Genomic DNA, 22,328 nt, shown 5'->3' on the forward strand with positions numbered 1-22,328 from the left:
CTAAATGCTCAGTTTGATTTGTTTGGTCTATATGTCTGTCATTATGCCAGTACCATGCTGATTTGATTACTGTACCTTTGTAGTAAATTTTTTTAACAGAAAGTCAGAGATACTTTATTTTCACTTCTAAATCAAAAGGCTAGGTATAACAGAGTTGTAAAAATGGAATCCTGCTTAGTCTGTGTGCCGGTTTGAGTGTATTGTGTCCCCCAAATGCCATTATCTTTGTGGTCTTGTGTGGGGCAGAAATTTTGGTGCTGGTGAGATTTGCTTGGAATGTGCCCCACCCAGCTGTGGGTGATAATTTTGATGAGATGTTCCCATGGAGGCGTGGCCCCGCCCATTCGGGGTGGGCCTTGATCGGTGGAACTATATAAATGAGCTGACTCAGAGAGGGAAGTGAGTGCAGCTATGAGTGGCGTTTTGAGGAGGAGCAAGCTTGCTGGAGAGGAACGTCCTGGGAGAAAGCTGTTTTGAGGCTGGAGCTTTGGAGCAGACGCCAGCTGCCTTCCTAGCTAGCAGAGGTTTTCCGGACACCATTGGCCATCCTCCAGTGAAGGTACCCGATTGTTGAGGTGTTACCTTGGACGTTTTGTGGCCTTAAGACTATAACTGTATAGCAAAATAAACCCCTGTTTTATAAAAGCCTATCCATCTCTGGTGTTTTGCATTCTGCAGCATTAGCAAACTAGAGTAGTCTGATTCACACAAATAATAATGTTTAATCCTGTTTTAAAAGTCCAAGAATGAAAACTTGCAATTAAACACTGAGCAAGCCACGTGTTTGGGTAACATTTCTTAAAAAGTCTTAAAGGAAAAAATTATGATACAGGACTTAAGTTTTCAGTGCCATGTATGCTATTAACACATGTTCTGAAGTCTGGTAGGTCACATCAGTCCTGAATTAATTTTTAATTTAAAAGAATACTGAGCTTTTTAATTTTTCTATGCCACTGTAACTTTCTTTCACCCCATTTTTGTGTTGATCTTCACTTTATACCATTTTCAGTATTCTTCCAAAAATCTTCAAACAGTAGTCCTCTGTCTGATCTGAGGTCTTAACAGATCAGTTTTAATTGGACTGAGTGTCACCTTCAGATTTAATGTCTTCATTGACCTCATTCTTAGTATCACTTGCCTTCGATTCAGTGTTTATGTCTCTGTTTTTCTTGACTACTGGACCTCACACTACTTTTTTTTTTTTAATCATCAGATCCCCTCTTTTCTTTCTCCTTGGATTTTCAGTCTTGTTCTCTTTCCCGACTTTTGCTCCTGTGCTTACATGACTTTCGATCCCAGCTTTTTGATCTTCTTCGATCCTGACTACGAGATTTAGGTTTTCTTTCTGATCTGTAATGGCTGCTGCTTCTTCGTTGATCTCTACTTCTGTTTCACCTTCTTTCTCTACTTCGTGATCTTTTGTGGTCCCGAGACCAGATGCATCTTTGGTCGGAAGTTCGGCTTGAGTGCCTACTTCGTGAGCGACTTCTCTTTCTTCTTTCTCTGTCACAAGCTCTTTGTTTTTCTCTTCTTCTTCTCTTGGTCTTTTCCTTTCTCTTTCTTCCCTTCCTCTCTTCCGCTATTTTTCTCTTTCTTCTCCTGCTTCTCCTTTTTTAAATGCTCATTACAACCAGTTATCTTCAGTTCTTTTTCTTAACTTTTCCTTTAGTTCTTCTATACTAGCTAAATTTTGGCACAGCCTATGTGTTGTTTTTCCATCAAATGGTTATCTTCCTGGGACTGTGCATCTCCTAGTATCATAAAGCCTCCACACACTTCACAAACTTCCATTTGTTTTTCTTGGGTGGCAAAACTTTCAGTGGTCAAGCTTGTGGATCTAAGCAATTCTCTCTCTTCTTTTAACTGTTCACCTAATTTCATCATTCCCTGGGCTGCTTCTACTTTTCCTTCAGATCCTAATTTCTTCAGTCTGATGCTGAGTACATCAGTTTTGTTAGTTAAAACTTGAATTTTTTCTTCATTCTTGCCTGTTGAGCCAGCTGCCCCAGAGGACTGCTAGTTTTGAGATAATGCCAAATGATCACGGCCTTGTCTAATTCTTTGTTCTATTTCTGCAAGTAGGCTCTGTAAGTATCACAAAAAATCTCTCATAGCCAACTTTCATAAAACGAGATCTCATACTGTTTTCATAGATTTTCATCATGAATTTTTCATATGGACCAAGGTCAAAACAAGAATTTGTGAACAATTCCACAGGACAAAAACCACAGGGTAATATTTACAAACTTGCCAAGAGACCTGGGGTGAGCCTCTCAAGCTTCCTTTGTAAAACTGGGGTTATAGTATTTACTGCTCTTGTGGTCCCATCACACGTTGCTGCGTTCCTCATCTGGGGTCTGGTTTCAGTCCCGGCCCATCAACTCATCCAGCAATTGCACGGCCGAAATCATGGTGCTTTTTTCAGGCAGCTGCTTCCACCAGCCCTGGCACAAGCCAAAGAAAACACATGATCGTCTTAATTGATGTAGAAAAGACACTTGACAAATCCAGTATCCTTTCTTGATAAAAACACTTTGAACACTGGGAGGAAAAGGAAACTTCCTCAACATGATAAGGGGTGTGTATGAAAAACTCACATCATACTCAATGGTGAAATGCTGAAAGTTTTCCCTTTATGATCAGGAGCAAGACAAGGATGCTCACAGTCGTCACTGTCAGCATTTCTACTGGACTTTCTAGCCAGGGCAGTTAGGAAAAAGAAATAGCAGATATCCAAATTGGAAGGGAAGAAATAAAACCTTTCCTATTTGCAGAAGACATGAGCATATATATAGAAATTCTTGAAAATCCACAGCAAAGCTACTAGAGATAATAAACGAATTCAGCCAAGTGTCAGAGTACAAGACACTGCTGCCACCAAACTCCTCGGCCCACTCTCAGGCCAGAAAGCCTCCTGTAGTAAATTTTAAAATAGGGATGTATGAGGCCTCCACCTTCATTCTCTATTTCAAGATTTCATTTATTTGGGGCCCCTTTCCCCTCCATATGAATTTGATGATTGGCTTTTCCATTTTTGTAAAGAAGCCTGTTGGAATTTTGATTGGGATTAATTTGAATCTATAAATTGCTTTGGGTGTAATTGACATCTTAATGATATTTAGTCTTCCAGCCCATCAACACAGAATATCCTTCCATTTATTTAGGTCTTCTTTGATTTCTCATAGCATTGTTTTGTACTTTTCCATGTTAAAATCCTTTATATCCTTGGTTTAATTTATTCCTAGATATTTGATTCTTTTAGTTGCTATTGTAAATGAAAGTTTTCAAATTGATTTCTGCCTCAGATTGCTCATTACTAGTGTATGGAAACCCTACTAATTTTTTGCGTGTTGCTCTTGTGTCCTGCCACTTTGCTGAATTCGTTTATTACCTCTAGTAGCTTTGCTGTGGATTTTCAAGAATTTCTATATATATGCTCATGTCTTCTGCAAATAGGAAAAGTTTTATTTCTTCCTTTCCAATTTGGATGCCTATTTCTTTTTCCTGACTAATTGCCCTGGCTAGAACATCCAGTAGAAATGTTGACAGTGTTGACTGTGTACATCCTTGAGTTTCTCCTGATTTTAGAGGCAAAGCTTTCAGGCTTTCACCATTGACTGTGATGTGAGTTTTCCATATACGCCCTTTATCATGTTGAGGAAGTTTCCTTCTCTTCCTAGTTTTCCAAGTGTTTTTATCAAGAAAGGACGCTGGGTTTGTCAAATGTCTTTTCTATATCAACTAAGATGATCATATGTTTTCCCCCCTTTGTTCTATTAATGTAATGTATTGCATTAATTGATTTTCTTATATTGAACCACCCTTGCATACCTGGGATGAATCCCACTTGACCACAGTGTATAATTCTTTTATCTGCTGTTGGAATAGGTGTATTTGTTCAGGATTTTAGTATCTATATTCATAAGGAATATTGCTCTGTAATTTCTTTTCTTGTGGTATTATTATCTGGCTTGGGTGACAGGATGATTGATGTTGGCTTCATTGAATGAATTAGGAAGTGTTCCCTCATCTTCAGTTTTTTGAAAGAGTTTGAGCAGATTTGTTGTTAATTTTTCTTGGAAAGTCTGATACTATTCACCAGTGAGGCCATCTGGTCCTGGCTTTTCTCTGTTGGGAGGTATTTGATTACTGATTCAGTCACTTGACTTTTTATTGGTCTGTTTAGATCTTCTGTTTCTTCCTTAATCAGTGCAGGTAGTTTGTGTGCCTCTTAAGAATTTGTCCATTTCATTTAGGTTATCTAGTTAGTTGGCCTAGAGTTGTACACTGTATCCTTTTTATTTCTGTGGAGTCAGTAGCAATGTCTCCCTTTCATTACTGATTTCAGTTACTTGTGTCCTCTCTCTTTTTTCCTTTGTCAGTCTAGCTAAAGGTTTGTTGATTTCATTGATCTTTTCAAAAACACTATTTTGATTTCATTGATTCTCTCAATTTTTTTTATTCTCTATTTCATTTACTTCCACTCTAATCTTTGTTATTCCTTCCTTCTATTTGCTTTGGGTTTAGTTTGTGCTTCTTTTTCTAGATCCTTCAGTTGTGAGGTTAGGTCTCTTATTTGAGATCTTTCTTCTTTTTTAATGTCAGCATTCAGAGCTATAAATTTCCCTCTCAGCACTACCTTTGCTGTAATCCATACGTTTTATATATTTTCCTTTTCGCTTGCCTCAGGATATTTCTTAATTTCCCTTGTGATTTCTTCTTCAAACCATTTGTTAAGACTGTGTCGTTTAATTTCTATGTTTTTGAATTTTTCAGTTCTCCCTCTATTATTGACTTCTAGCTTCATTCCATTGTGATCACAGAAGGTACACTGTATGATTTCAATATTTTTTAATTTATTGAAACTTGTTTTTTGATCTAACGTATGATCTATCCTAGAGAATGATCCATGTGCACTAGAGAAGAATATGTATTCTGCTGCTGTTCGGTGAAGTTTTCTATATATGTCTGCTCAGTGTAGTTTGTTTATAGTATTGTTCAATTCTTTAATTTCCTTATTGATCTTCTATCTCGATGTTCTGTACATTGTTGAAAGTGGTATATTGAAGTCTTCTACTATTAAGGTAGAACCATCTGTTTCTCCCTTCAGATCGTTCAGTATTTGTGTAGTATATTTTGGGGCTCTGTCATTAGGTGCATAAATTTATAATTGTTATGTCTTCTTGTTGAATTCATCCCTTTATCTGTATATAGTGACCTCCTTTGTCTGTCATAATAGTTTCTTGACTTAAAGTCTATTTTATCTGATATTAGTATAGCTACTCAAACTCTCCTTTGGTTATTATTTTCATGATTTTTTTTTTCCATCTTTTCACTTTCAACCTAATTGTGTCTCTGAATTTAAAGTGAGTTGCTTGTAAACAGCAGATAGCTGGGTCATGCTTTGTTTTTTTAACCATTCTGACTACCTCTGCCTTTTGACTGGAGAGTTTAATCTATGTTTAGTCACTACTGATAATGTAGGACTTTCTTCTGCCATTTTGCTATTTGGTCTTTGTAAATCTTATGCTTTCTTGTCCCTCAATTCTTCTGTTAATGCCTACTGTCATATTTACTTGATATTTTGTAGTGTACCATTTTGAGTCTTTTCTCATTTTCTGCTTATATTTTTCATATATTTAATTGTGGTTGCAATGGGGCTTAAATATAACACCCTTAATATATAACAATCACATTTGATTTGATACCAAATGAAATGGGATAATGGGATAGATAGAGTGGTCGTGAAAGACCCCTCTGAAGAGATGAGATTTGAACTGAGACCTGAATGATAAGAAGCCAGCCATGGTAAGAGATAGAAAAAGAAGAAATGAAAATGCAAGGGCCCTGAGGCTGGAGCTAGCTTTGGAACCATAAGGAACAGAATGAAGGTTTGTCTGATTATTGCATAACGGGCAAGGGGCGGAGTGATTTGAGAGGGTAGGCGGGTTACATCGTGGAGGTCATGGTGGGTCATTGTAAGAAGTTGGATTTTATTGAAGGGCAATTCCAGGGGTAATCAGACTTGAGGGGGACTAGCATGATTGGATTTATTTTTTCCCATCACTCTGGTTGCTCCATACTCAATGGATCATGTGTACCAAGAGAAGAATCAGGATCACTGGTTAGGAGACTTTTGCTATAGTCCAGTAAAGCAGTGAAGGTTGCTTGTATTAGGCTGGTAGATTCAGGATATATTCAGAGGTAGAACTTACAGATCTGACTGATGGATTGTATGTGGGAAGCAAAGAAACAGAAAGAACCAAGTTAACCTGAGCAGATCAGTGGATTGTGGTGCCATAACTTCATGGGGAAGTCTGAGGAGAGAAACAGTATTGGGGAGAGAAACAGTATTGGGCACAAAACTGAGACATGTTAAATTTAAGAAGAGTTAAAAAGAAAGAGCAAATTAGAAATTATGTACAGAGCTTGCCTTCTTTCCTTCCCCCACCCCCCATTTCTTTCTCACTTTTTTTTTGTTGTTGTTTGTTTGAATGCCTCCTTATACAGGATAGGTAAATGAAAACAGCATTCTGTCACATTGGTGCAGTTCTGAGACATCCTCTTTGAAGATGGGGGTCTATAGCCAGACACATGCCATCCAGCAGAACCATGTGCACTCCTGTGGAGTAGGGACATGTCCTTTCCTCTCTGTATTCCCCGTACCTCGCTCAGGGCCTGGTGCACAGTAGGTGCTTGATAAATATTTACTGAATGAGTAAATTTGAATCCACTTGTTTTAAAGTGAGCGATTAATTCATCCCTGGACTAGGCTATAGAGCTTTTTTTCTGTGATTCCTGTTTCTATCCATTTAAACTTGAATTTTGATCAGGCAATTTTGGTAGATGCCATTTTCTCTTAGCTTTTGGCCCTCAGTGGATTCTTATGATCAAGCCTCAGAAATTAGGGTAAAATGCAAATATTAGACTCTATTGTCAGGTACTCTGATGATAAGTTAGCAAGTGGGATATGCAGGGTTTTGAGAGCAGGCATACCTGGGTTCAGATCCACGTAGCCTCCCTGAGCCTCAGTTTCCAAGTTTCCTTAAAGGTTGTTGGGAGATAATAAGTATAAAGCACATAGTACAGTGTCTTATATGTAGCAGTACTCTGTAAGTGGTAACAGTCATCATTACTGGTTAAATGAGTATTATATTATATAGTCACACATTTTCTGTTTGGTAAGTAATATACTTTTATGGTTTGCAAAGCACTTTCTTTTACAGAATCTAATTTAACCTTCACTTTAATCTTGTGCAGGTAATAGGGCAGGTATTGGATAGGGGAGGAAGGAAGGCAAGTGGAAGTTCTATTTCAAAGTGTAGTCTCAGTGTTAGCTTCCACAACCACCTGGGACCAGAGCTCATCTAAGAAGGTCTTGGCCCTGCTCCTGGCCAGGCAAGTCCACAGCTTCTCCAGATCAGTACAGAGCAGTTCCCCCAGGAGCTTTCAGCAAAATCAAAGTTGTACTAATTTGGGATGATTTACCTTTTAGAAATGGCTGATCACTGATTTTCACAAGTCAGCTGCACTTGCCCTGGGCTAGAGTTAATGGCTAGACCAGGAGCCATCCCAGGGGAAGAAGCAGGATTTTCCACAGCCCCTTGTGTTTGTCATGAAAATACAAGCATGTGTACCCTACTACACTACAGTTAACCCACCATAAATAGAGGCCCTGGCTGGTCCTCTCCCTATTCTGAAAGTCAACCTAGTTCTAACACAGTGCAGAAGGAAAATGGAGAAGGCCTGGTAAAAGTTTTTCTCTAGAAGATGTCCACAGGCATAATTATTCTGCCTGTGATATTCATAATTCCTCGGTTCCTAGGCCCAGGGACTCTTCTATAATTCCTGAGGGGGCCAGCTGGGTCCCAGTTATTTCCTAATCCTAGGAATTCTGGAAATGCCATCTCATTTCTTTGGGTCCATCCAGAAACTCTCCCCACTTCCCTGTTTAATCTGTGTTCTTTAAGACTTGTAGAGTAGATCTAAATCATCTTCCACCTTCTCAGCCGTGTCCTAAATTTGCCATCCAAACTACCTCATGCTTAAATTTTACAAACCAGATAACCCATAGTTCCTGGAGCTAGTCCATTTTAGAGACTGCGTACCCATAGGCCTGCTGTATGTATGGGCACCCAATGTCCAGATCAAAGACTTTCAGGATATGGAAGTTGAGGGTTAGAGTTTGTGGAAACATCCCTTGGTATTCGGTGCCTTTTGGCTTTTGGATCAATGGGACCATATGGAGTCACTTACTAAACTATAATTTAAAATGTTTTATGTCTGGTCATTCTGATTTATAAGAAATTACAAGTCCATGTTGTCTAAAATCATTGTCTAGGGAGCAGAAAAGGAAGAAATGCCAATAATATGTGTTGAATCAAAGTGAATGTATAAATGTTATTTAATGATTTAAACTGTCTACAAAAATGTGAAGAGATATTCATAATCATTGGGAAGTTTAATGCATTATATTCATTTTACTTTTTTTTGCTCTTATACTATCTTTGTGAGTGATGTATTAAAAATCCCTTAAGAATCAAGAATTAAATGCCTGTAAATGTGTAAAATTGTCAGTATCCCCAGGTTACTTGTCTATACAGTGATAGAATAAGAACTCCCCCATGATACAATATTTTCTCATGTAAATTGAAAAATAAGCAGTCTGAAAGGTTAATATTAAATTAGATTCTGTAAAAGAAAGTGCTTTGCAAACCATAAAAGTATATTACTTACCAAATAGAAAATGTGTGACTATATAATATAATACTCATTTAACAAGTAATGATGACTGTTACCACTTACAGAGTACTGCTACCACTTACAGAGTAAGACACTGTACTATGTGCTTTATTTGGTTTGCAAAGCAAATCTGAAAGATTTATACTTAACTATCTCCCAACAACCTTTAAGGAAACTTGGAAACTGAGGCTCAGGGAGGCTACGTGGATCTGAACCCTAATTACTTTTAAAGGTTAAATTGAAAACAAGTATTTAAAGTAAAGGATACAAATCATAATTTAGGAGCTAAAAACGACATTACAATTTTTTTTTTGTATTTTAGCTAGAAGAACTACACCTCTTTTGGAATACATTAAAAATAGAAAATTAGAAAAGCAGGTAGGTCTGGCCTTTAATCTGATAAATATCCTCCCTGTTCTGCCATTTCCTTTCAGACAGTTAATACACACATTTTTACGTCTTTAGAGAATTCGAGAAGAGAAGCGAGAAGAACGAAGGAGGAGGGAATTAGAAAAGAAACGTCTGCGAGAAGAAGAGAAAAGAAAAAGAAGAGAAGAAGAAAGATGTAAGAGAAAAGAGGCAGACAAACAAAAGAAAATTGTTGAGAAAGAAATAAGGATCAAGGTAATTTTGAGGAAACATTTCATTTCTTTTTGCTAAAAATAGTTTGGCAAAACTAATTATTCCCTTTGAGTATTTTAGCTCTTCATAGTTTTCAAAACATTTTCAAAAATCTTCTCTTTTTATTGTAGTTCCTTTTTCTTTATTCTAAAAAATTCATTTTCAGCCTGTGTTCCTCAAAGCCCTGGTTGTTCTTCAGACATGCCTTGTGGACATCAGGAGGAATAGGGGATGGGAGGAGGGTTAAAGGAAGGCCAGCTGGGCTGCATGTGAAGTGGGAAACACTCCTCCCTGGTAGTCCTACATTTAAATTTTCCTTTAAGTGCGTAGATTTTCCTCTTTTTTCTGTAATGCAATTCTATTGAGATATATTCACATGCTAGGTAATCATCCAAAGTGTACAATCAGTGGTTCACAGTATCATCATATAGTTGTGCATTCATCAGCACAATTTTTGAACATTTTCATTACTCTCCCCAAAAACAATAAAAATAAGAATAAAAATAAAAAAAGAACACTCAAAGCATCCCATACCCCTTATTGCCTCCCCACCCCCTATTATTTATTTATTTTTTGTCTTTGTTTTCTTACTCATCTGTCCATATACTAGATAAAGGGAGTGTCATTCACAAGGTTTTCACAATTACACAGTCACACCATGTTGTAGTTTGCTAATGCTGCCGGAATGCAAAACACTAGAAATGTATTGGCTTTTATAAAAGGGGGTTTATTTGGTTACACAGTTACAGTCTTAAGGCCATAAAGTGTCCAAGGTAAGTCATCAACAAAAGGGTACCTTCACTGAAGGATGGCCATTGGTGTCTGGAAAACCTCTGTTAGCTGGGAAGGCATGTGGCTGGTGTTGGCTCCACATTCTGGTTTCAAAATGGCTTTCTCCCAGGACATTCCTCTCTAGGCTTCAGTTAATCTCCAAAATGTCACTCTCAGTTGCTCTTGGGGCATTTATCCTTTCTTAGCTTCTCTGAAGCAAAAGTCTACTTTCAAAGGCCATCTCCAAAATGTCTCTTTAAACTGCAGTTCCTCTCAGCTCCTGTGCATTCTTCAAAGTGTCCCTCTTGGCTGTAGCAAGCTTGCTCCTTCTGTCTGAGCTTATATAGTGCTCCAGTAATTTAATTCAGACCCACCCTGAATGGGTGGGGTAACATCTTCATGGAAATTATCCAGCCAAAGGTATTGTCCACAGTTGACTGAATCACGTCTCCATGGAAACACCCAAAGGATTCCAAAATCTAATCAACACTAATATGTCTGCCCACACAAGATTGCATCAAAGTAATGGCATTTTGGGGTACATAATACATTCAAACTTTCAAACTAGCACACACCATGAAAGTTATATAGTTATACAGTCATCTTCAGGAATCAAAGCTACTGGATTACACTTCAACAGTTTCAGGTATTTCCTTCTAGCTATTCCAATACACTAAAAACTACAAATGATATCTATATTATGCATAAGAATAACATCGAGAAAGACCTCTTGACTCTATTTGAAATCTGTCAGCCACTGAAACTCTATTTCATTTCATTTCTCTTCCCCCTTTTGGTCCAAGGAGGCTTTCGCAATCCCACAATGCCAGGGCCAGGCTTATCCCCAGGAGTCATGTCCCACACTGCCAGGGATGCTTACATCCCTGGGAGTCTTGTCCCACGTACAGGGGGAGGGCAGTGAGTTTACCTGCAAAGTTGAATTAGAGAGAGAGGCCACATCTGAGCAACGAAAGAGGTTCTCTGGGGGTGACTCTTAGGCATAATTATAAGTAGGCTTAGGTTTTCCTTTGCAGTAATAAGTTTCCTAAGGGCAAGCCCCAAGATCAAGGGCTTGGCCTATTTAATTGGTAGTCCCCAAGGCTTGTGAAAATATCAGTAATTCCCCAGGTGGGGAGGTTTAATATTTCCACATTTTCCCCCAGTTCCTTAAAGGAGATGTGCAAATATTTTTTTCATTCTCTGCCCAAATTACTTTGGAATATATCAGGGCGTCACACCAAGATCTCTCTTCCTATTCAAAGTTAATTATGGTGTTCAAATAAAATGACCATACAAGTTAAATTAGATAGTGTGCTACAGAACATATAAATTTTGCACCAAATAAACATCTCTTCCTTTGGATTCACACATAAGTTGAAGTTTTAAAACACTGTCAAGATCGTCCTTTACTGTTTACCTGATTTGCCTTAGTCCTAGTCTGATCTCTTTTTCTGCTTTTGTAACAGTTGTTGTATGGGATAATACTGATTTTCATAACTGCACCACTCTAGCTCTGAGTGTCAGGTGTCACACAGATGCCTGAAGTTCCAGGGAACGACCAGGTTATATACAAAGAGCCCAACATCTCAGAATTTAGAAATAACTGTAACAACTCAGGAATAGATGTGTCTGCTGTAGGAGCTTACAATCCAGGAATCTTTACCATAAGCCTTCCACTGATAACCTACACTCTCGAATTCAGTTCTCAGAGTTTGCACATTATGTTTAGCCCATATTTGTGGAGGTGTTACAATATTAGTCTTTTCAATTCTGGCTTATTTCACTCGACATACTGTCCTCAATGTTTATTCATCTGATTGCATGCCTCACAACTTCATTCCTTTTTGCAGCCACTCAATATTCCATTGTATGTATACATCATAGTTTTCCCCTCCATTCATCAGTCGATGTACCCTTAGGCCACCTCCATTCATTATAAATTGTGAGTACTGTCGCCATAAACACTAGTGTACAAATGTCCATTCATGTCCCTGCTTTCAGTTCTTCCAAGTATATACCTAATAATGGGGTTGCAAGATCATGTGGCAACCCTATACTTGCCCTCCTGTGGATCCGGCATACTGCCCTCCAGATGGGCTGCACCATTCTACATCCCATCCAACAGTGAATAGGAACATTCCTCTCCACATTTTCTCCAGCACTTGTATCTTTCTGTTTATTTTTTTAAACAGTTTTATTCAAACACCATACAATCCATCCTAAGTAAACAGTCAGTGGTTCCTGGTATAATCACATAGTAATGCATTCACCACCACAATCTATATGAGGACATTTCCATTTCTTCTGCAAAGAAAGAATAAGAAGAAAAAAAGAAGAATAAAAAATGAAAAAATAAAAAGGAGAAACAACAATAACACCAAGAATCCCATACCTCTCCCTTATATCCCACTCTTATTGACTTTTACTGACATTTAGTTTATGTATATTACCTTTGTTACATTTCATGAAAGTATATTTCAGTGTTACTGTTAACGATAGACTCTAGTTTGCACTAATTATATTTTTCCATATACCATCCCATTTTGAACACCTTGGAATGTTGACATTCATTTGTTCTCCTTCATGTAAAAACATTCTTATATTTGTACTGGAAGTTCTAGCCATAGCAATTAGGTAAGAAAAAGAAATAACAAGTATCCAAATTTGAAGGGATGAATTAAAATTTTCCTATTTGCATATGACATGAGCCTATATATATAGAAATTCCTGAAAAATCCACTACAAAGCTACTAGAGATAATAAATGAACTCAGCAAAGTGGCAGGGTACAAGATCAACATGCAAAAATCAGTAGTGTTTCCAAACACTAGGAATGAACAATCCAAAGAGGAAATCAAGAGAAAAATTCCGTTTACTATAGCAATGAAAAGAATCAAATATCTGGGAATAAATTTAACCAAGGATGTAAAGGACTTGTATGTGGAAAGTACAAAACATTGCTGTGAGAATTCAAAGAAGACCTAAATAAATAGAAGGACGTTCTGTGTTTATGGTTTGGGAGACTAAGTATCATTAAGATGTCAATTCTACCTAAAGCAATTTACAGATTTAAATCAATCCCAATCAAAATTCTAACAGATTTCTTTACAAAAATGGAAAAGCCAATCATCAAATTTATATGGAGGAGTAAGGGGCCTCAGAAAGCCAAAGTCATCTTGAAAAGGAGAACAAAGACGGAGGCCTCATCCTTCCCTATTTTAAAATTTACTACAAAGGTACAGTGATTAAATCAGCATGGTACTGGCACAGCAACAGACGGATAGACTAATGGAATCAAATTGAGAGTTCAGAACTAAACCCTCATATCTATGGCCAACTGATTTTTGACATGGGGGCCAAGTCTAATCAGTTGGAAAGTATAGTCTCTTGAACAGATGGTGCTGGGAAAATTGAATGTCTCTGCAAAATAACGAAGGTGGACCTCTACATTCCACCATATACAAATATTAACTCAAAATTTATCAAAGACCTAAATGTAATAACCAAAACTATAAAACTTCTAGGAGAAACCACAGGGAAGCATATTCAGGATCTTGCGTTAGGCAATAGATTCTTGGACTTCACACCAAAAGCACAATTGAGAAAAGAAAATATAGTAAGTGAGACTTAATCAAAATTAGAAACTTTTGCACATCAAAGGACTTTATCATGAAAGTAAAAAGACTGTCTACACAATGGGAGAAAGTATTTGGAAACCACATATCTGCTAAGGGTTTAATATCTATAATATACAAGAAAAAGACACATAACCCAATTAAAAATGGGCAAAAGACTTGAGTAGACATTTCTCCAGAAAAGATACACAAATGACCAAAAAGCATATGAGCAGGTGCTCAACCTCATTAGCCATTAGGGAATTGCATCACAAAACCGCAATGAGATACCATTACATGCCCACTAGAGTGGCTAGTATAAAACAACAACAACAGAAAATAACTGGTGGTGTAGAGGGTATGGAGAAGTAGGAACACTCATTCATTGTTGGTGGGGATGTAAAGTGTTGTACCTTTTATGGAAGACAGTTTGGTTAAGTAGAGAATTACCGTATGACCTGGAAATCCCACGTCTTGGTATATATCCCCAAAATTTGAAAACAGGGACTCAAACAGATACTTGCACACCAGTGTTCATCGAGACATTATTCACAATTGTCAAAAGATGGAAGGAACCCAAATGCCCATCAACAGATGAATAAACAAATGTGGTGTATACATACAATGGAATCTTTTTCAGCTGTAGAATGGAATGCAGTTCTGATACATGCAATAACATGAATGAACCTTGAAGACATCATGTTGAGTGAAATATTCCAGACACGAAAGAACAAATATTGTATGATTTCACTGTTATGAAATAATCAGAATAAGCAAACTCATAGAGTCAGGAAAAAGATACAGGTTGCCAGGGGCTGAGGTGGGAGCTAGGAATGGAGAATGAATGCTTATTTGGTATAGAGTTTCTGTTTGGGATGATGGGTAAATTTTGTTAACGAAGGGTAGTGATGGTGTACATCGCGAATGTAATTGACAGTGCTGAATTATATATTTGAAAGTGGTTAAAAGGGAAAAATTTTGGATGCATATATGTTACTAGAATAAAAGTAAAAAATCATAGGACTGTGCAACACAAACAGTGAACCCTCATGTAATGTGTCGGCTAAAGTTAATTGTAGAATTACAGTAATATTGTTTTACCAGTTATTAACAAAGGTACCACACTAATTCAAAATGTTAATAATAGGGAAACTGAGTATGAGGGGAATATAGGGGTACCTTACATTTTCTGCATGATTTTTCTGTAAACCTACAGCTTCTCTAATTTAAAAAAGTTAGGAAAAATATATACAAGTTCAGGATCTTTCATTTAGAATAAATATTTCAAAACCTTTAGCACATCAAGAAAAAGGAATGGTCATGTTCAAATCTGGTAAAGTGAAATTTTGGCAGCAAATTCGACCCCGATGACTGTGAGTAATCCGTGGCTTCTGTGTCTGATATTATGTCGAATAAACAGGCCTAAAATACATATTAAATTTAGTCATCTGACCCCAAGTGTGGCCTTTAATAAGTAGCTGTGCTGAATTTGGGGGACTTCTGACTTATGAATCATTTGGAGAATTTAAATTAAAAAAACACCACACAACTGGAAAATAAAATCTGTGGAGAACTGCCAAAACAGTTTATATTAATAGCCTAAAGATAGGCAGAGAGATGTCATTATAGCTATTTTTAACAAGAAAGAGAAATATGATATAAAGAGAGCAACCCAGCTGTTTTTTTTTTTTTCTTTGTAATTTGGAAGCTAAAAGTAAGCAATGAACTTAGTTGAACTTAGTTGAAATAGGAAATTGGATTACCAAAATTACACATAAAATTCTTGAATATATAAATTATGGGCTAAAGAGTATGTTATCTAAAGAAGTGTGATCTTCATGAGGCTCTTTTAAAAGAGTTGACTGTGTATGTGTTTGTGTGGGTGTGTGTGTCTGTAAATGTATCGAAGGTACATAGGATAAGCAAAGAAGTCTGGAAGGGCCCACAGTAGAATATTAGCAGCCCTTGGCTCTCAGGAGTGTGTCCACAAGGCTCTAAAGACCTGGTGCCTACTTCAGCTTTTTCTCATATCATGTTCCCCTGGCTCATTCTCCAGATACTCTGGCCAGCTTTCTTCTTCCTTAAATATACTGGGCTGCTTTCACCTCATGACCTTGGTGCCAGTTTCCCTCCACAGGGAACTTTTCCCCCCAGACTTATTTATGGGTGGCTCCTTCTCTTCCTTCTGGGCTCAGTTCACATGTTGTCTCCTCAGAGAGGCCACCCCTGACCCTCTAGCATAAAACATTTCTCCTCTTCCCCTCACCCCAGATCTCTCTGTCCCTTTTTTCTGCTTTATTATGTGTTCATAGCATTTAAAATTGCCTGAAATGATCTTGGATCATTGTGCACATTCAGTTTTGTAACATTCTTTTATTCACTAACGTGAACGTCTTTCCATCATCTTGACTGTTATACATCATTTTTCATTACTACAAAGTATATCATTGACTGAATATTCCAGTATTTATTTAACCAAAAACTGCTCATTGCATCTTTAGCTGACATTTTTGGCTGTTCAAACATTTGGGCTCCATATTGGTTTGGGTTTTTCATTATTTATTAAACAGTGTCTTATAATATGCTCTTGAAGCCCTTTTTACTAACAATATAATTTCTCAGCTTCTTAAGAAACCAGAAAAGGGAGAGGAAACAACTACAGAGAACCGAAAGAAAGAGGCGAGGAAATTGATATTGGAGATGGAAAATGGGAAATATTCCCTTGCTCTACAGGCATAAAACCCAAGCCCTTAGAAATCTCACTGAAGGAGCTCAAGGAAAAGTGAGTCATGGTTTTGTTTTTATGGCCACATTGAATATTAAAAGGTAGTTAGCAAGTCAGATTCACATATCCTTTGTCAATATGAGTACTTAGATTTTATATTATCCTTGGAATTCAAGGATTTTACCACTATTTCCTTATACATTTCCGTTTTGGTTTCTTATCACTCAGGCCAGGACCTTAGTAAACCCATTCTGTCTTCAGGCTCCATGTTGCCTTCAAATCCTTAACTATTGTCTCTCCTTACCTCTTTCTTTTTCTTCTTAAGGCTGTCCTTTTGGAATCGTGTGATTGCATGTTAGTTCTTCAGAATCTGTCTTCCCAGTCTCGTTTCTTTCATGATTTTTATCCTTTTTTACTTTTCCTCTTTTTTGAGATACCTTGCCCATTTGATCTTCCAGACCTCCATCAGTTTATCTACAGAATTTTAAATTTGAGAACCCAGTCTTTCAGGGCTGGAAAGTCTTTTTTGATGCAGAAATAGAATTAAGTGCTGTAATTCTTCGGTTCAGGTTGTCATCCTTCTCCTCCAGCTGTTGTCTTTGACCAACACCTACTGGTCCTGGCTGTTCTGCTTGTCCTGCCTTCTCTCCCAGCTGACTGTCCTTAGGCACATTGTCTGTCCCTTTGCTTGGTCATGACATCCAGCTCCTATGGAGATAGCTCCAGCAGGGCTTATCTGTGGAAGGGAAAGCCTCGGCAGTCTCCTCCCTGCGGGCCAGAGGCCAGCCAGCTCCATGTCGGGAGGGAGCCCCTCTCAGCTCTCTGGTCCTCAGAGTATGGTCACCTCCCCTACATGCAGGCTGGGGCTGCCGTTTGTCGAGGGTTTGTAGTCTCCCCAAGACCCTCAGTATTGTCATCCTCACTCCAGGGCTCCTGCCCACTCCCAGTTTCTGGAATCCCAAGAACTTCCTGGTCGCAGAGCTGCTCTGCTCAGAAGAGATGGTTGGAAGTGGAATTTTATACAGAGATTAGGTGGCAAAGTCATGTAATTAGGCTGCCATTTTTTCTCTTTTTTTGAAGTTTTGGTTTAATGGTTTGTTTAAAAAATTAATTTATACATGATTATATAAAATCCATTATTTTTTAGCACCATTGTTTATGGTGTGGATGTTTGTATTATTACATTGTTTGTTCCGATACTGCCTGTTTTTATGTTTCTGACATGAATACGTAGTTGGCTTATAGATCGTGTGTTGAGTCCCCCAGTCTTGCCACTTCTGATATATGGATGAGCCACAGATGGTGTGTGAGACCTTTTGCCTGTGGCAAAAGAGAGAAAATACTTAGAACCAAAAGAGCTAAGCCCTTATTTATTTGTTACTAATTTAATATTTTTCTATATTTATAAATCTAATTACCTGGCATTATTAAATTTCAGTTATTTTTAGCTATGTTTGGAGCAGAAACTAAGCTGTCAATGTGACTAGCTCTCTGCCACGTTGAATGTGCTTATAGGCTCCATCATATGCTAGATGTATGCTATTGGGAAAGTTACTCGACCACTTTGGGTCTATTTTCCTTTATCTGTAAAAGAAGAGGAGGTGGATTATGTTTACTTTGGAGGGTTCTTGAGAATTAGAAAAATATGTATATAAAGTACTTACCTTAATTCCTATTATATTTCTGTCACTCAAGTATAACAGTAAATATATATATATATATATTTTACTATTTATCTTTTTAGCAGTTTTTTTTTTTTTTTTTTTTTAATTGAATGCTTTGTGTCCATTGCTGTGCAAACTCTGGCAATACAATGAAGAACAAGACATGTTTTCCCTGCCTTTTGGAAACTCCTAGAAAGGAAGACAAGTAATCAACAAAGCAATTTACATAAGCCTTACTAATAATTTGTATTGAATCGCCGGTCACAAAATGTCAGTGATAAAGAACAAAGGGTTATGGAGAGAAGATTTCAAGAAAAGAACCTGAAATACAAAGATATCACTTGGATGATGGTAGAAAGCAAAGAGTTCACTAAGTTTTTAGAAGGAATGAAGATGAGCTGAAATGGGGGGAAGGATTCACCCCACACAGAGGGAAGAAAGGGCACCAGAACTGCAGCTTCATTGTGGAGGCAGTAGAGAAACTGGGTAAAGAGGAGAAATGTGAGGACATGGCATCCAAAAAAGGAGCACATGAGAAATAAGGCTCTTTTATTTGTTTAGGATAATCTTTCATTCATTAGTCTATATGAAGAGTGTTGTCTATACTTCCCAGTCTTATAATAGCTTTTTCCAAAACAATGATTCTTTTATTAAACCCAAAAAAATCTATATAGGTATCTTGAGGTATAGGATAACACACTCTGATAACATGAGGTTCTGAACCTTAGAGCATTATCTTAGAGAGCATAATGTTTTGAGGGCATCAGTATTTAATTGAGCAGTTATTTTTGTTCACTTAGTGGACACCCAGCCCTGAAAGTCAAATCCTAAAATGAAACCAGCTGTCATATTTTCTCAGTGAATCTAAATTATTTTTCACCAGGAAAAACAATTATTTAGTGTAAAACCAGCACGTTATACCATTTACTTGAGATTAAATAATGGCAAGATTATGAAATTTACCCCTAAGACAGTAGGGAAATATTAATGACATTTCTGTGAAGCTTTCTTTTACATTTGTAACAACATACTGATTATTAATGAATGATCAAATGATTCATGAACATCCCTAAGTTATACCTGCACAGACAGTGAGGAACACGGGATTATGCTATCCACTGCCCAGTGAATTTCCTCAGTGCTCTAGTGGACCAGAGTATGCTGGAGGACATCCCCTGAGCACAGTAGCGAGCTCATGACAAGTACTGTCCATGGGCTGTGGAACATGAACACTTAGAACATTGATTGGAGATAAGTGTCAAGAATACCTGTGAGAATACTTGTCTAACTGTTATTTACACCTGAAAGTGATGGCCAGGAATGACTCCAAAGCAAAATTCAAAGATAATCCTAATTTGTAATTTTAGTTCAGGAAGCAAAAATAATTAGATTGAGTTCCATCTCCTTTTATTTACTTTTCTAGGAGACATAGGACCTAGGACAGAAGGAAGGAGAACAAAAAAGGAAATGGAGTATACCCAGATCAGATAATCAGCCCCCAAAGAATTGAGTTGGTTAGGTAATGAATGGCTACGTAATTCTAAAGTCAAAACCAATAAAAATATATTACAGATCTGTTACACAGCTGGGATTTACAAAAATATTTTCTTACTGTCTAGGAAAAAATATACTTTGACAAGATCCAAACAGGTCTTTTCAATCATCATAAATTCTCATTTTCTCTCATCTCCACATCTTTCCCTTCATGTCTTGTTCTCACTTCAGAATTAAATAACTAACGTAAAATGTTAGCCAGTCCCAATCAATGAACAGCTTTTCTTTCAGAAGTTTGAAGTCAATTTTTATTCAGATGACCTTTCCCCAGAGAAGCTTTATAAATGGTATTTAAGTTAACAAATCAGTCTCCATTGATCTCCCCATCTAGCACCAGGCTCTCTGCCAGGTGCTTCAGCTGTCACGCACAGCAGGTGGGTCTCGTGGGGGAGGGGAGGTACCTGTCATCCATTTCCTAGAGTTGAGGGAACTGAGGGTCTAGTTCATAACCACCTGCCTTCTTTGTCCACTCTCTAACCCTTAGCAATGACCAGTCTAGTATCCATATCTTCGCTTGCATCATTTCAAGAATGCTATGTAATGGAAACTTACAGAACATGATCTTTTTTTTTGTTGTTTAAACAAAAGAAATTTATTTTCTTATCATTTTGTAGGCTAGGAATTCCAAAGTCAAGGTGTTGGCAGAGCCATGCTTCTGAAATCTAAGGATTCTGGTTGTGGCTTGCCAGCAATTGGAGGCATGACTCAGTGTCTGCCTCTGTCACATGGCCATCTTCTTTGTCTCCTACTGACTGTGTTCAAATGTTCTCTCCTTAATAAGAATACCAGTCATGTTGGATTAGGACCCACCTTAATCTAGATCAGCTTCATCTTAACTAATAGTGTCTTCAAAGATCCTATTTACACATAAGCTCACATTCACAGGACTGGGGATTTGGACCTGGCCATGTCTTTTGGGGAGGATGGGGGGACAGAGTTCAAGCCATAACACACTCCCAAACTCAATGGCTTAAAACAAGAAGCATTTATTCCCACAGATCCATGGGTAGGCTCTGCACAGCTGGGCTCATCCAAGTGTCTGCAGCTGGCTGGGAACTGGCCAGTCTAGGTTGGGCTTGCTGGGGGTGGCCCTCATCCTCTGCCTGAAACCAGCAGGTAAGAACATGACCTTTTAAGATTGGCCTTTCTCACTCAGCCTAATTCTCTTGAGATCCACCCAAGTTGTTGCATGCATCAGTGGTGTTGATTTTTAAATGGTTCCAGGAAAGGCAAGGCTGCCAGAGAAGAGGAATCTTGTCTTCACCTTTGACTCATCACTTCTATATTAATCCAGAGATTTCAGTAGTTACCTTAACTTCAGGGTACATAAAGTACTGCCATATGTGTTTTTGATGGGGGATTTGTTCATATGAATGCTTGTTTTTCAGCTGTCCTTTTAGTAGGAGTAGTTATTTTAGCTGTAGAGTAGGGAATGATTTGGGTATTTGCAGAACTTTAGGTGTGGGAACTCCATCCAAGTGTGTCTTCTCTCAATTAAATCTAATAATCATGTAGTGGTCATCAGAGTGCTTTGTATGTAACAGCTCCTTTCTTAGGAGGTTTCAGTAGTAAGTGCAAGGTAGGTTATAATGACTTCTAGAATCATATTTTGGACTTAATATATAATCACAAATGTTACTTGGAAAGTAGAACCATGCATATTGGGCTCTGGCTAAAGAGCAGCTGGTGGAGAGTCCTCTGCAGCATGTGGAACCTGCATCCCTGCCTTGCACAGAGGGACTCAGAGTCCTCAGGGACCTGCTGAGCTCCTTCCCACTCTTCTCATTGGCTGAGTTTATATGTAAGGAGACGAAAATTAAGCTAAACCTCTTTTCCTGCACTTGCACCCCAAACAAAAGCAATTCTAGCCACGTGTGGTGACCTGCTGGGGAGCCTGCACACACACACACACACAGTCACACTGTGCAGGAGTGGGTTAAGGTCAGTTGAAGAGAATCCCAAAGACAGTAGGTAGGACCTGGCCACCTATGTTACACAGGTTCTTGCAGCCCACATTTGGGCTATAAAAGGTGGCTATCGAAGGGATGCTGGGTCTGCCTTTCTGCCTACACCCCAACGGAAAGAAAAGTACATTTAGGCAGGAAGCTTCCTTACTGGCTCTAAACTTCCACTGAACTGATGCTAGAGGGCAGAAGACTTTTTCTTCCTCCCTCGGTTCTCTCCTTCAGTGCTAGTGTCCACAATAAAGCTAACTGGCTTCTCCAAGAGAGAAAGAATTTTTCCTGTTATGACTGATCCTAATCTTCAGAATTACTCTGTGCTTCCCTGGCAATTGCTGTCCTCCTGCCCTGAAGTAGTTGCATTTCACTGCACTTTATCTGGTCAACCTCTTTATTCCTCTGCTTCCAGGAATTTAGTAAGAGGATAGGGTTCGTATTTTCTATAAAGAGAACAATTCACAGTCCCACAGTGTTAGATGGTAGACCGGAACAATCCACATGGAAATTGTTAATTACTAAGGTTAACAACTGTTTTAGTTCATAGATCTCAAAAGCCATCTCGCTGAGAGGTCATGTCCAGTTTGTTTCAGACCTCATGGTCGCCTTGTATGGTGGAACTTGAGGGACTCTGATGTGCTTGAGTATTTGAGTTTTAATCTCTCAAAGTGGCTGGGGGT

The 22,328-nt window shown here is 38.2% G+C and overlaps 1 protein-coding gene and 1 pseudogene across 1 annotated transcript in view; one reads left to right on the top strand and one right to left on the bottom strand.

The window, feature by feature from the left end:
• The window catches only part of UPF3A (UPF3A regulator of nonsense mediated mRNA decay), a 42,674-nt gene that overhangs the window by 16,675 nt on the left and 3,671 nt on the right, over window positions 1–22,328 (top strand). The window contains exons 6-7 of the mRNA XM_037806533.1: window positions 9,065–9,120; window positions 9,208–9,366. Coding sequence (XP_037662461.1) covers window positions 9,065–9,120; window positions 9,208–9,366 — 215 coding nt within the window. The remainder of the gene's footprint in view (window positions 1–9,064; window positions 9,121–9,207; window positions 9,367–22,328) is intronic.
• On the bottom strand, window positions 1,073–2,411 carry LOC119512007 (annotated as a pseudogene).

This window comes from Choloepus didactylus, chromosome 17, assembly GCF_015220235.1.
Source record: "Choloepus didactylus isolate mChoDid1 chromosome 17, mChoDid1.pri, whole genome shotgun sequence".
NCBI classification, from domain to species: Eukaryota; Metazoa; Chordata; class Mammalia; order Pilosa; family Megalonychidae; genus Choloepus; species Choloepus didactylus.